Here is a 12,391-nt window from a genome sequence, read left to right as displayed (position 1 = left end):
GCGATATCGCATAAATCTGCATGCTTTGATATATCAGACGTCAGACAGGAGTCTGGGCTCCGTGGATAACGGGTGATACTCAGACTAGTAAATCTGAAGCAGGTTATAACAAAAAAATTCCTATTGGAATTTTAGCTCAGTAGATATCAGAATCCATCCCCCCATTTTGGGGGATTTTGGTGAACATGGTCCTGCAGATTGTTGCTGGTTTGACCAAATTTTGATGGAGTGTGACGGACTTATATGTAGGATTAGGCCTACTTATGGGATTAATACTTGAAATAGTAAGTCCTCTTCGTACATATTCTGATGTATTTAGTAGATGGTCCAGTAGATTTAGTAATAAAGAATGTAAAACAAAAAAATAGTATTTAAATGACGGTAGAAACTTGATCAGTACGTGGTTCAAATGTTTTTAAAAAATTCAATAATGTTGTTGATATGGTTCAATTTGTGTGCAAAAAATTATTGGAATTGTTTTTAAAAAAATGTGTGTGTTTTACAAAACAATCACAATGTTTAACTGAAGATTACTTAACCAACTTGTAAAGATACTTTTCTGGAGTTACAAAGGCATGTTACCCAATGTGCTTTGCCTTTGTTTAATGGAAATTTACTTAAAACAGTTACTTGCAATATTCCTCCATTTTGAAATTCTCTCCTTTTGATCCAGTGAAAGTAGTTTAAACAAAAAACTAGTGAGAAAAATATCTACAAAGCTTATAGGACTTTTGACCTAAAGTGTTCATTTAAATGCCTGTTGCCATCAACCAATGTCTAAAATAAAGGGCGAGTCAAAAAAAAGCGAGACCCAATTGTCTGGACTATTGTTTTAGTGAAGTTCAGCATGTAGGACTTTCAAAATCTAGGATATGAAAGCCCAATTCATAAGCTTCCTTTTAGTACAAGAATCATTTAAATCACTCTTGTAATTTTCAAGTTACGGAATTTTAAACACAACCACGGTTTTAAAGTTCAAGCAACGGATCACAAAAAGGTAAGTGTTCTTTCAGCAAAACGAAAAAAAAATCACATAGGGATGTGTGTGAATTGTTTTTGTTTTGCTGAAAGAACGCACACCTTTTTTGTGATTCGTGGACAGAATTTTAAAACGGTGGTTGTGTTTACAATACCGTAACTTAAAAAGTACATAAGTGATTTGAATGGTTCTTGTACAAAAAGCAAGCTTATGGATGGGGCTTTCATATCCTAGATTTTGAAAGTGCTACATCCAGAACTTCACTAAAACAACAGTCCCGACATTTGGGTTTCATTTTATTTTTTACTTACCCTGTAGAGTACCAACAAAACATGTTCATGTAAATTGAAAATATCTGTTGCCAGTTCACGAATGTGAACAATCATACACATTCAGTAATGTAACTGAAATGGACATATTTGTCATTGTCAACAATTGTTTGTAAATAAACATTTGGTGCATCTCAGATCAAGTGGCAATTGATCACACAAAAACAGGTGCCGTAGTTTATCATTAGCTTGTCATTTTGTGGACAGTTGATAGTGGAACAATTGACTTTGGAATTACCAGTCATGACAATGGAATGCGTGTCGAGGTCAAAGGCCGCTGAGTACAAAGTGCACAGAGATAATACAGCTGGCCAACTCTCTGACGCACTTTGGAAAAGCACTGTGTTTGCACTCCAGTTGACATGCAAACTTTCTGCATGTTATTGTCTTAAACTCGTGTGAATCAAAGATGATTTCGTATTTGCAACAATTGACGGCCGTGCTAATGGCGCCCGTGATGTCACTGCTCAACAACACTCTGGTTGGCTGGCTGGCCAAGCACTTCTGCATCTGGTGGCAAAGGAAGCGACCCCCGACCCAGGGATCTGTTGCGCCGGGATTCGAACCAGTGGCAGCACTTTTCAGGTCGTATTTGCTGTCATGATTGCCCGTTTGCCAAACCATTTCAACCCAGATGTTTTTTTTGTTATCCTTGAAGCTTGTTGATAACATAATTATTGTTTGCAATAAGTGGTTTTCGGTTCATGCAAATGTTGTGTTTTGATCATTCAGTGTTTGAATCAACTATCAAGCCTGTTCTCATCATAGGCCTTTAAAAGTACAGTCCATCATTTGTAATTTGTGCATTTTGTTGGTTTGAAGCAACAAAAGTGCTCAAAATCTAAAGAAGGGTGCTGAACAACTAACCTGATGAAGTTTCAGCTAAGCTTCAGCTGTATATTTTGAGAAAAACAACGTTTAAGGATCTCGATTTCAAATCAAAGTAGCTAATCTTTTTTTGAAGTGGGCCTGAATTCAGCATCCGAGACACGTTCTCACTGAGCTGATTGCAGCTACGCGATGTCCGCACTGATCTGACAAATTATAGCAACCGCGCGTGCGTGTGCGTCGTGCAAATGCTTACGCGCGCTTCGCCGAATAACAAAACGAACTACTAATTCAAGTTTCCTACGGTGCGTCTAAAGAAGCACCGTTGGAAAGGCCTTCTTTCGTTGATTTTCTCAAAATTACAGCATGTCAGAAAGAAATAATTTCACGGGGAGTTTAGTTCCCTTACTATCTTTCAACCAAGTATTTTTTCAACAATAATTAGTCCGTTGTTTTTTTTGGATAGCTGCAAGTGATGGACTGTAGAGCTTTAAATGGTGCATTTGTTTACAAAGTTGGATGTTGTCGTTGCGTGATGCCAACTTTTAGCAAACAGTTCTCTTCTGCATTGCATGTGCACGTCATCTCTTGAAATATGAATGGTTATATTTCAAGTTCAAATTGATCTCAATCATGTGTTCCTTTAGAAATTTGAAAAGAATTGTTTGGTTTCATGCAGGAAAAATTTTGAGAATGGAGTTGAGCAAAGCACAGGAGGCTCGGCCTTCAGCGTGTACTACAAAGGGTCAAAGGTCGTGGACCTGTGGGGGGGCTTTGCCGACACGACTGTCAGACAGCTTTGGGAGGAGGACACGATGACTGTGATATTTTCAGCAACCAAGGGTCAGTGTCGGATCATTTGCGTTTGATGCATATTTTGTGTTTCCAGTAATAATACCTCTGAAAATTCAATGAAGATTGCTCAAAACCTAGCCTGTTGAAGTTTCAGCTCAGTGGATAGTACACTTTTTGATAAGATAGTTGAAAACCCATGCAAAAACTTTGATTACTTAAACCATTTTGTCGATAGTACTCCTTCTTTCAAGTCTTTCCAAAAATCAGTCAATTAGCTGACAATAGGGCTCGTTCAGTGACGGCCATCTCTGTAGGAGAACTACAACTGCGCATTTTACGCAATCAATCAAGTGTTGAAAATGTTCCAAACGCGCGCGCTTGTTGCTCGAAATGTGTTCGAAATACTACGCAGCCGATGCGCGTTGTGCAAGTTGACGCTCAAATACCGATGCACGTGGATGTCTGTGGAGGTCTGTTGGAAATGACGTCATTTGAACGAGACCTATTGGAAATCACCTACATTTCTTGATTCCTTTGAAATGACAACAGGTCAGACAGAATAATATCAAGGGGAGTTTAGTAGCATAATGATCTTTGATCCAATTCAATAAGCATTTTCTATAAACTGATTTTGGGATAAATGGGAAATATATCCTCAGTGCACAAATGTGATAGTGTTCATGACAGTCGAACCCTGATAAGAAGAGCGCTGTTAATACAAGATCCTGCTTATTACAAGCAAAATGTTAGGTCCCAATTAAGTCTTTGTGTTTCTTGTTTTCGCCTTTGCTTTCCATTACTGTTTAATACAAGGAACCTGTTATAACAAGGTAGTTCATAAAATCCCAAGGACCTTCTTATAAAGGTGTTCGACTGCACATTCATTAGCTTAAAAAAACAAACAAACAAAGAAAAGGCAGATCATTCAATGGTTCTGTCACTTGTATGGTATCCCTATAACATTCAATTTTTCGGTGGAATGTATGCGTGGTAGCACAGAACATTCAAGAGATCCCCTAAGAAGTACCGTATTGTTTTCTTTGCCATTGAAGCTTTGAAGCAAAACTGCTGAAATTTTTCAGAAATGTGTATTGTATATTTCCACATTTGTGCTATGTTGTAAATTTCATTTAAGTCGTCCCTAAAACAATTATGGCACTCTCCACAATGTGTTAATTAATCTTCGCAATCAATTGTTGGTTGTTTTAATGGTTGAGCAGATTTTTGTATAGATTTTTGTGCTTTGATCCTAGGAATTGCTGCATTGTGCATGTCTATGCTCGTTGACAGAGGACAGCTGGATTTTGACCAGACGGTGGCCTTCTATTGGCCAGAATTTGCTCAACGTGGCAAGGAGAAGATCACCGTACGAATGCTGCTCAACCACGAAGTGAGACATTTGAAAACATTGTTGTCACATATTTAAAGGGAATGTACATCATTGGCTTTTGCTGTAATTTTCAGAAATGAACTATTTTGAGGGGTTAGTATAATAGATCAAATATTGTTACACTGACATGTTTGAAGTTTTGTGTTCGAAAATGCTGGAAAAACCAAGAAAAAAAAAATGTTCAAGTAGTCTGGTTCCTTGACTCCACTAAATATAAAATGGATCAATTTATAGATGCCGGACAATTGTAAGGTAAGGGAACCAGTCTAGCTGGCCTGCATCCGTTCATGAACATGTAACCAATAGCAAACAAAATTTGGACTGATAAAAGTGTGAAGTTGGAACAGTAGTTGAAAAATAGTTAGGTTTTTCCAACGGTGGTCGGCCGACCACCGTTGGAAATGTATACAAAAATACCATTTTCTTGAAAATGACTTCACACCAAGTGCCATAATTTTACAGGATGCTTTAGACTGTCATTAACCAACATCCTAGTAAGGTATTTCGTAAAAACTTGGTAGTTTTATTTTGTGATGTTTGCAAATGTTGTATATTCCCTTTAAGATTACAAGGCTGATAGCAAGAAACTCTGATAGGTTAACCAGTTTGCGCCGGGATTATTTTGACCCAGACACGGGATTGTTTTTCAAGAACCTCGATGCCAGACGGGTTTAGGTCGTCATCTGCGGTTGGCACACACCCTGATATTTCCTGCTTCGCTCACTGCGGGTCGCTGACAGATATTTCCAGCCTCGCTTGTTGCATGTTTGTCCGTCATCCATTCCAAATACCACAAAAGCCTTGCGTACACGTCATCCGACGTGAACTGGTTAAAGCATGGCAAACCGTTTCTAAATGTCATGAGTATAAAGATAGAGAGCAAAATACTTGTGTCCCTTGGCAAGTTACTTTACTACATTTTTAGTGCTGTATGTGTTATGTAAGCTGTGTAAAATCCTGCATGTTGTGAAGAAAAGGCTGATGTGGAATTGGGATTTGAATCATTTGCCCTTGAACATTAAGCTGAGGTCTTGCCATGATGACTGATAGCCAGGCAAATGATTTCAAACCCACGTCCTTCTTTTTCACGACATTTACACAGCTTACGTAAAACAGCATTGACATTCACTAAGGGAGGGAACCTGGTCACAGTGTCCAAAAATGTGGTTGTTCTCAATTGACCATTGTGTAGTGATGCGTGACTGAAATTAAATGAAACTCATAGGGGTTCAGGCCAAGGAAAAGGAGTATCTGCACAATCAAAGATTTTGAAAATTGACTTCATTTGTAGTTTTTTCAAAACAGTCAGAATCACACTTTTCTAGGACATACTGTAGATATTAACACTCGATGTTTGTTATCTGTTTTGAATCTTTAAGGCAGGGCTGGCCGCGACTGCCCAACCAATCAGCTTCAAGGATCTGAAGGACCAGGATGCTCTGGGCCGACTCCTGGCCGAGTCCCCGCCTTGCTGGCCGCCGGGGACCGGTCACGGGTACCACGCCTTCACCTTTGGTCTGTACTGCAGTCAGCTGCTGATGCGCGTCGATCCGCAGCGCAGGACCCTGGGCCAATTCTTCAAAGACGAAGTTGCTGAACCTTTTGGTAAGGTATTCTTTTTTCGCTGCTGGAGAGCGTATGCCCTAGTGCATTGTGTCCGACTCGATCATGTAGTGTTGTGAGAAATTCGGGCGATTCACAATGCAGTGCGCCACCAAGATCGAGTTTGCCACGAAGAGTTCATTTTTCCCAGTGCATTGTGGGAGATGGTCGACAAATTCACAGCGCGGGACATTTGAAATTGTTCGTTTTTCCAGTCAGTAGTTTCGCAAAGGTATGCTTCAAGTATCTGTTTGCTCTTTGGTTTTCTTTTTATCAATGTAGTTTTTTTTTGTGAGGCGGCAGAACGCTATGCCCCTAATTATAACAAATTAGTTCAAGTTGTCTACTGACACTCATTCAAATGGGCCATGTTTTTTTGTCGACTGTAAACTAGAAATATGGACTCTCCAAGGCAAACTCTTGGTGGCGCTCTGCATTGTGATTCGCCCGAATTGAATCTCGATTTGAACATGTGTGTGTGTTCTTGAGCAAGTCACTTTACTCGTGTAGTGGCCTTGTGGTTAAGGGCATCGGATTCGCGGTCTGTGTGTAAAGCTGCAGGTTGTGGGTTCAAGTCCAGCCTGGGGTCATGGTGCATGTGCCCTTCAGCAAGGCACTTTGCCATACTCATTGCTTCTCTCCATCCAGGAGTCAATGGGTACCTGTGAGGGCAGAGATGGTTATTGTGATTTAATTAGCTGCTTTGCGTCAAAATGGCAGCATCGAGCTGTATACTCCCCAGGGAGCTGAGATGGTATTTGGAGTGTTTCATTAGCCCACTGAGCAGGGGTAATAATGATGTAGCGCCTTGAGCACCAGTACTGGTGGAAATGTGTGCTTTATAAATATACCCACTATATACCCACTTTTAGTGCTAAGATTGCCTCTTTCCACCCAGGAGTATAAAGGGGTACGTGTGAGGGGGAAAACTTTTTGCACTGATGTATTTAACTGCAGATCTCATGTTCCTGATAAGCGCAGAGGTCAAAACTGTGATGGGCTAGACATACATGTATGCTTAATATGCTGTTGCTACACATTGTGGTGGAAGTGTCCCCCCCCCCCCCCCCCCCCATCCACGAGTTGGCCATTTTGAATTGAAAGTGAGATAATATCTTAATTCTTGGAACTTGCAAAGAGAAATGAAAGCAAGTTAGTTACTAGTTAATTCCCGTCTACTTCAATGAATAATTTAAATTTGTAATTAAACATTCCCTGGTGTTTAAAACCAGATTAAAATAAAAAAATTGACAGTAAAATAAGGCTGCATTATGCCTCCATAAATAGTCTGGCGCCATCCCATGCACCCTCCTGCTGTTTAAAAGGTCACAAACAGTCAAAGTTTCCTTCCACTTTGCCTGGTATACCTTTAACACACCAATGGTCACTTGCCCAATTTTGACCCAAGTAACAGTATGGCTCAGAATGCATGTTTGCATGGGAGGGTCAATGAAAGACATTCAGGGTACTCCATAAAAAGTGGCCAACTGGTGCATAAGGCCCATTAGCCACTGTTAAAGAAATAAACGTAAAGTAAAGGGGACGAACCTGTGTTAACAGGAACGGAGTGCCCATCTCTCTTTCGTTAGCGACTGGGCCAGACTCATATGCTGCTGTGGGGGGGGGGGGGGGGATTGCCACACCTCCTCCACAGCGAGTCTGTTACCTTCCCAGCATTGAATAATGCCGGTACCCATTTAACACCTGAGTTGAGAGGAGTAATTGAGGTGAAGCGCCTTACTCAAGGGCACAACACGCATGGCCACAGCGGGGCTCGAACCCACAACCTCAAGATCATGAATCCTGTGCTCCACCACTGCACCACATGTGGCCAAGCATAAATGTTGAGTTTTGGCCTTTTTCTGTGTGCGGGGCCCGAGAAGGGAACGTTTGGACCTCTAAACTTTCTTATATTTATTGCAGGTACTATATTTTTTTATTTATTAATATTTTTTTTTCAATTTAGATATTGACATTCACATCGGTCTGCCCTTGGAGTTGAACTACCGCGTGGCACGGTTGACGGGCATACTGGACTTTCCCTATAGCGTCAGCTTGAGCTACATCCCCCGAGACGTCGTGTCCTGGCTGTTCATCTGGGCGTTCGTGACGGGTCGCAGCTTCATTCACGAAGTCATCCAGAAAGCCACTGATATGGCCATGGTCAGTCTGTCGGCTGGAATTTTTCTTAAAGTTGAATTGGTCAGTCTCACTGTGGTATATTTTTGAACTTGAATTGGGCTGTTCACATTGTCACTTTAGTCAGGGACCAAGGGAGGCATTCCAATCCCCACCCCACCCCCACCCACACCTCCACAGATCAATGGTTGTTGGTTTGGTAACCCAAGCCGGGGTGCGCTTGACACGACCCACTCCATGTTTTTAAAGAGAAAATACAACATTTGCAAACATCAAAAAATAAAACTACCAAATCATTTTGAAATACCTTGCTGGACTGTTAGTGAATGACAGTGTAAAGCATCCTGTAAAATCATGGCACCTGGTATACTGTCATTTTCAAGAACAGTGGTATTTTTGTATCAATTTCCAACGCTGGTCGGCCGACCAGCGTTGGAAAAAACTGGCTTTTTTTCGAATACTGGCCCCAATTGACCATCGCACTTGTTTGCAATCGATTACACACCTATGAACGGGTACAAGCCAGCTAGACTGGTTCCCTGACCTTACAATTCCCCAATGTATGTAAACTGCTCTGTTTCTTCTTATATGGAGTCAGGGACCAGACTACAGGAAAATGATTGTTTTTCTTGGTTTTTATAGCATTTTCCAACCCTAAACCTCAAAAAAGTCAGTGTAACTATATTTGCATGGGCGTCGCGAGGGGGGGGCAAGGGGGGGCACTTGCCCCCCCCCTGGAAAAGCAAAAAAAAAAAAAAAAAAAAAAGGGAAGAAAAAAAAGAAAAGAAAAAGAAAGAAAAAGAGGCGCGAAGACAAAGTGGTGCAAATATAATGAGTTGGGGGGGGGGGCAAAATGTCCCTGCCCCCCTCTAAAACTGATAAATCGAGAATGTGTTGAGAAATACAAGCATTTTTTGGCAAAATTTTTTTGCCCCCCTCTAGAAAAAATCCTGGCGACGCCCATGCATATTTGCTATATATTTCCAATCCCCAAATTCCATCCATTTCTGAAAATTACAGCAAAAGCAAATGATGTATATTCCCTAAATTTAAACAGCATGGCGTGTCCAATCAAGGACACCAATCAGATCCCGTTCACTCGTACGTAAGCAGCTCATTCTCATTAATATAACTGCAAAACCCGGAAGTTACAGTTGGATCAAGGGGGCTTGGAACTCTCAGATGGGGACAGTGCGTGTTGCATATACAGTATGCATTATGAGCTTCGTGCTCACGATCGTGTAGGGGTTTCGCCGGTGGGCCCGTATGCGCGCAGGCTCAACAAGCACATACCCAGCCTTGCTTTCACGGCTACCATTGGTTCAGACTTTACGAGGATTTGAAATGAGATTCAGAGCCAGAGATGATGCCAATGCTGGAGGGTTAAGCTAAGTTAGCAAAGGTTTAGTTAAAGACATCATTTGTAATTTTGTAAGTCCATCATTTGTAATTTGTGCATTTTGTTCGTTTGAAGCAACAAAAGTGCTCAAAATCTAAAGAAGGATACTGAACAACTAACCTGATGAAGTTTCAGCTCAGCTTCAGCTGTATATTCCGAGAAAAACAGCATTCTAGGATCTCAATTTTAAATCAAAAGTTGCTGAATCATGTTTTAAATTGGGCCTGAATTCAGCGTCCGAGACACGTGCTCAATGAGCCGATTGCAGCTACGCGATGTCGCGCACTGATCCGATGAATTATAGCAACCGCGCGTGGATGTGCGTCGTGCAAATGCTTGCGCGCGCTTCGCCGAAAAACGAACTACTAATTCAAATTTCCTACGATGCGTCTTAAGAAACACCGTTGGAATTAAGGCCTTCTTTCGTTGATTACTTAAAAATGGTAGCTTGCCAGAAAGAATAATTTCACAGGGAGTTTAGTCCCCTTACTATCTTTCAACCAAGTATGTTTTTCAACAATAATTACGCCAGTTACTTTTTCGGTTAGCTGCAAATGATGGACTCTAGCTTTAAGTAATCATACCGTCTCAGCTATAACCAGATGATGGTATAAATTGTAATACCAAAAAAAATTAATTCAAAAAGTGGTCTTTTTTTTGTTTTCTGTCTGAAGATCAGAAAAATGATCAAGCCACAGGCGAGAGCACTTGAGAACCCCTCCTCCTCTGGCATCGGAACGGCAAGGGCGGCTGCAAAGGTTTATGGGATCCTCGCCAACGGAGGGCAGCCGCTACAAGGTCAAAGGTTACTGTCCAAGAAGCTGGTGGAGGACATCTTGGCCGAGGCCGGGCCGCCTTCCCTCGACAAGGTCGTCGCCATTGAAACCAATTTTTCCAATGGATACGCATTGTTCGATTGTGAGGTAAAAAACAAGTCTTGCTGTTAAATGTAGGCATGTAACATGCCATTCTCTAATCTGTTATTCATGCCGGGGATCCTCTTATACCAGAATACCCAAGTATGGAGCTTATATTCGAGTATTTGCCAGAGCCTGTAATCGGGGGAGTTAATTAACACCAACAGGGAACAATTAGTATCCTTGACTAAACGACTTCTGGAGCATGCCTATGTTTTAAACATAGGCGGATTTTCATAAATTTAACAGCCCATGTAATATTTGTATTTATCAAGTACAATGTAATGAAACCATCTAATATTTTTTTAATCTTTGTGAATGGTGCATGAAAAGCAGAAATCCTGTTGATAAAACACCGGCTAATTGGTATCACATGAAATTTGGACTCTGATAAGTTATGGTCCTTTTTACCCTTTTATTGGTTGAACATTCACAATCCTCACTTAGGCATGCACAGTACTACCAATGAGTCCGTATTTTGAGAGAGTCCTCTATCACATACACCGGCACAGCCCCGTTCTGTGCCATGCACGCGCCATGCGTGCGCCAGTCTCCATATAAGGAGATGTTAACGAGTACTCGCAAGAGGCACATACCTAGACATATCTAGACTGGTGTTTTAAAAAAAAACATGAAGTAAAATTTTTGAACAAAATCGTTGGAAATTGATATTTTTGGACTTGTTTTGACCTTTTCACCGAAAAGGTATTCATGAACATGATGAATGGGAATAAATATGGGCCTAGCCGATATTAAACAAGTATGTTACAGTCCGGTTTGGGACCTGGTCACCGATAATGTCCCTCGCCTTCTGTTCGGGCCATTATTAGCGTCCAGTTCCCAAAGCCGGTCTTAAACGTCCTTGTTTAAAAACAATTGTCTATATTTTACAGGGTAGTCGTCAGTTTGGTCACCATGGTGCGGGAGGCCAGCAGTGCGTAGCTGATCCCCAATACAAGCTGGGTATCGCCTACGTCTCCAGCCACTTCAGCCCCTACGGCTTCGGCAACGATCCCAGGTTCCTATCGCTCCAGAAGGCTACCTACAAATGCGTCCGCGATCTCCAAGCCAAGCCACTGTGAAAAGTTGGGCAGCCCGGCTGTTTTTTTTGCCATGAATCAGTCAAGCTCGTAGCTTTGCAGAGGGTTTCTCTAAAATAGACAAATTTTGTAAACAGTAAGGGATCGATGATGAAAAAAGGTCTGTTGTACAACACCTTCCCCCTTGAAATTTAAGCATGTATATAAAATGTTATTATTTATATCAGGCTCCCAATGGTAAAAATAAATCAGCGTATTGTATGCTTTCGTAAAAAGTACCCAGATGACTGCAGTTTTATTTTTGATAGTCATCCAGCTGCACCCGATTTCACGAAGCGCTGCGACGCGTCGCAACTCGAGTTACGACGTGTAACACGTTGCAACTCGCGACGCGTCGTATGTTCCATTTCAAGAAAGTTGCGATGTCGTAAGTTCCTTGACAACAGCGTAAAACACGCCGCAAGTTAAGACGTGTCTTGTGGTCATCGCAAAATAAGAAGAGTCATTTCTAAGCCAGTTTTATGCCATAAACATTACATTAATACCGATTATAATACCGAGGCAATGTGTGTAAAGTTGTAAATAGAAAATTCATTGAAAAATTATGACTTAGACCGGAATATTAGAATTGAAATTTCAAAGTAGCTATACAGTCCAATGAGAGTTTGTTTTCCTTCAAAATTGCATCGCACGGCCGCCATTTTGTTATACGTTTGAACAAATTTCGAGCTGAGATCCGACGACTCTTTGTTGAATATCAGACGACTATTTACTGTACGCTGACTAAATACATAAAACAGTCACCAAGTTGCGCTATAAATACACCTACGATGCGTCACACTTACGATGTGTTTTGTGAAATGGATCGCAGGACGCGTCGCAGCTGCGACGCATCGTAGAGATACGACGCGTCGCATCACTGCGATGCATCGTAAGTTACGAAGAGTTTGATGAAATCGGGTGGCATTTTCAA

The 12,391-nt window shown here is 41.3% G+C and overlaps 1 protein-coding gene across 1 annotated transcript; it reads left to right on the top strand.

Annotated features, from left to right (window-relative positions):
* Positions 1–1,232: 1,232 nt before the first annotated feature.
* LOC119721457 (beta-lactamase domain-containing protein 2-like) lies at positions 1,233–11,726 on the top strand. The gene is made up of 7 exons (XM_038191538.1): positions 1,233–1,893; positions 2,816–2,979; positions 4,185–4,321; positions 5,701–5,926; positions 7,890–8,086; positions 10,136–10,384; positions 11,272–11,726. Exons 1-7 carry the CDS (start codon positions 1,718–1,720, stop codon positions 11,458–11,460), a joined length of 1,338 nt encoding a protein of 445 aa, XP_038047466.1. The 5' UTR covers positions 1,233–1,717; the 3' UTR covers positions 11,461–11,726.
* The last annotated feature ends 665 nt before the right edge of the window (positions 11,727–12,391 follow it).

Source organism: Patiria miniata, unplaced genomic scaffold, assembly GCF_015706575.1.
Source record: "Patiria miniata isolate m_02_andy unplaced genomic scaffold, ASM1570657v1 HiC_scaffold_13, whole genome shotgun sequence".
In the NCBI taxonomy this organism is placed as follows: Eukaryota; Metazoa; Echinodermata; class Asteroidea; order Valvatida; family Asterinidae; genus Patiria; species Patiria miniata.
This window is presented reverse-complemented; position numbering and strand designations above follow the sequence as displayed.

Bases quoted from the DNA above. Each gene is read 5' to 3' on its own strand.
- LOC119721457 (XM_038191538.1), top strand. From the start codon at position 1,718: ATGATTTCGTATTTGCAACAATTGACGGCCGTGCTAATGGCGCCCGTG. The intron at 5,927-7,889 runs GTAAGGTATTCT...TTTTCAATTTAG, and splicing joins CGAAGTTGCTGAACCTTTTG to ATATTGACATTCACATCGGT. The intron at 8,087-10,135 runs GTCAGTCTGTCG...TTCTGTCTGAAG, and splicing joins AAGCCACTGATATGGCCATG to ATCAGAAAAATGATCAAGCC.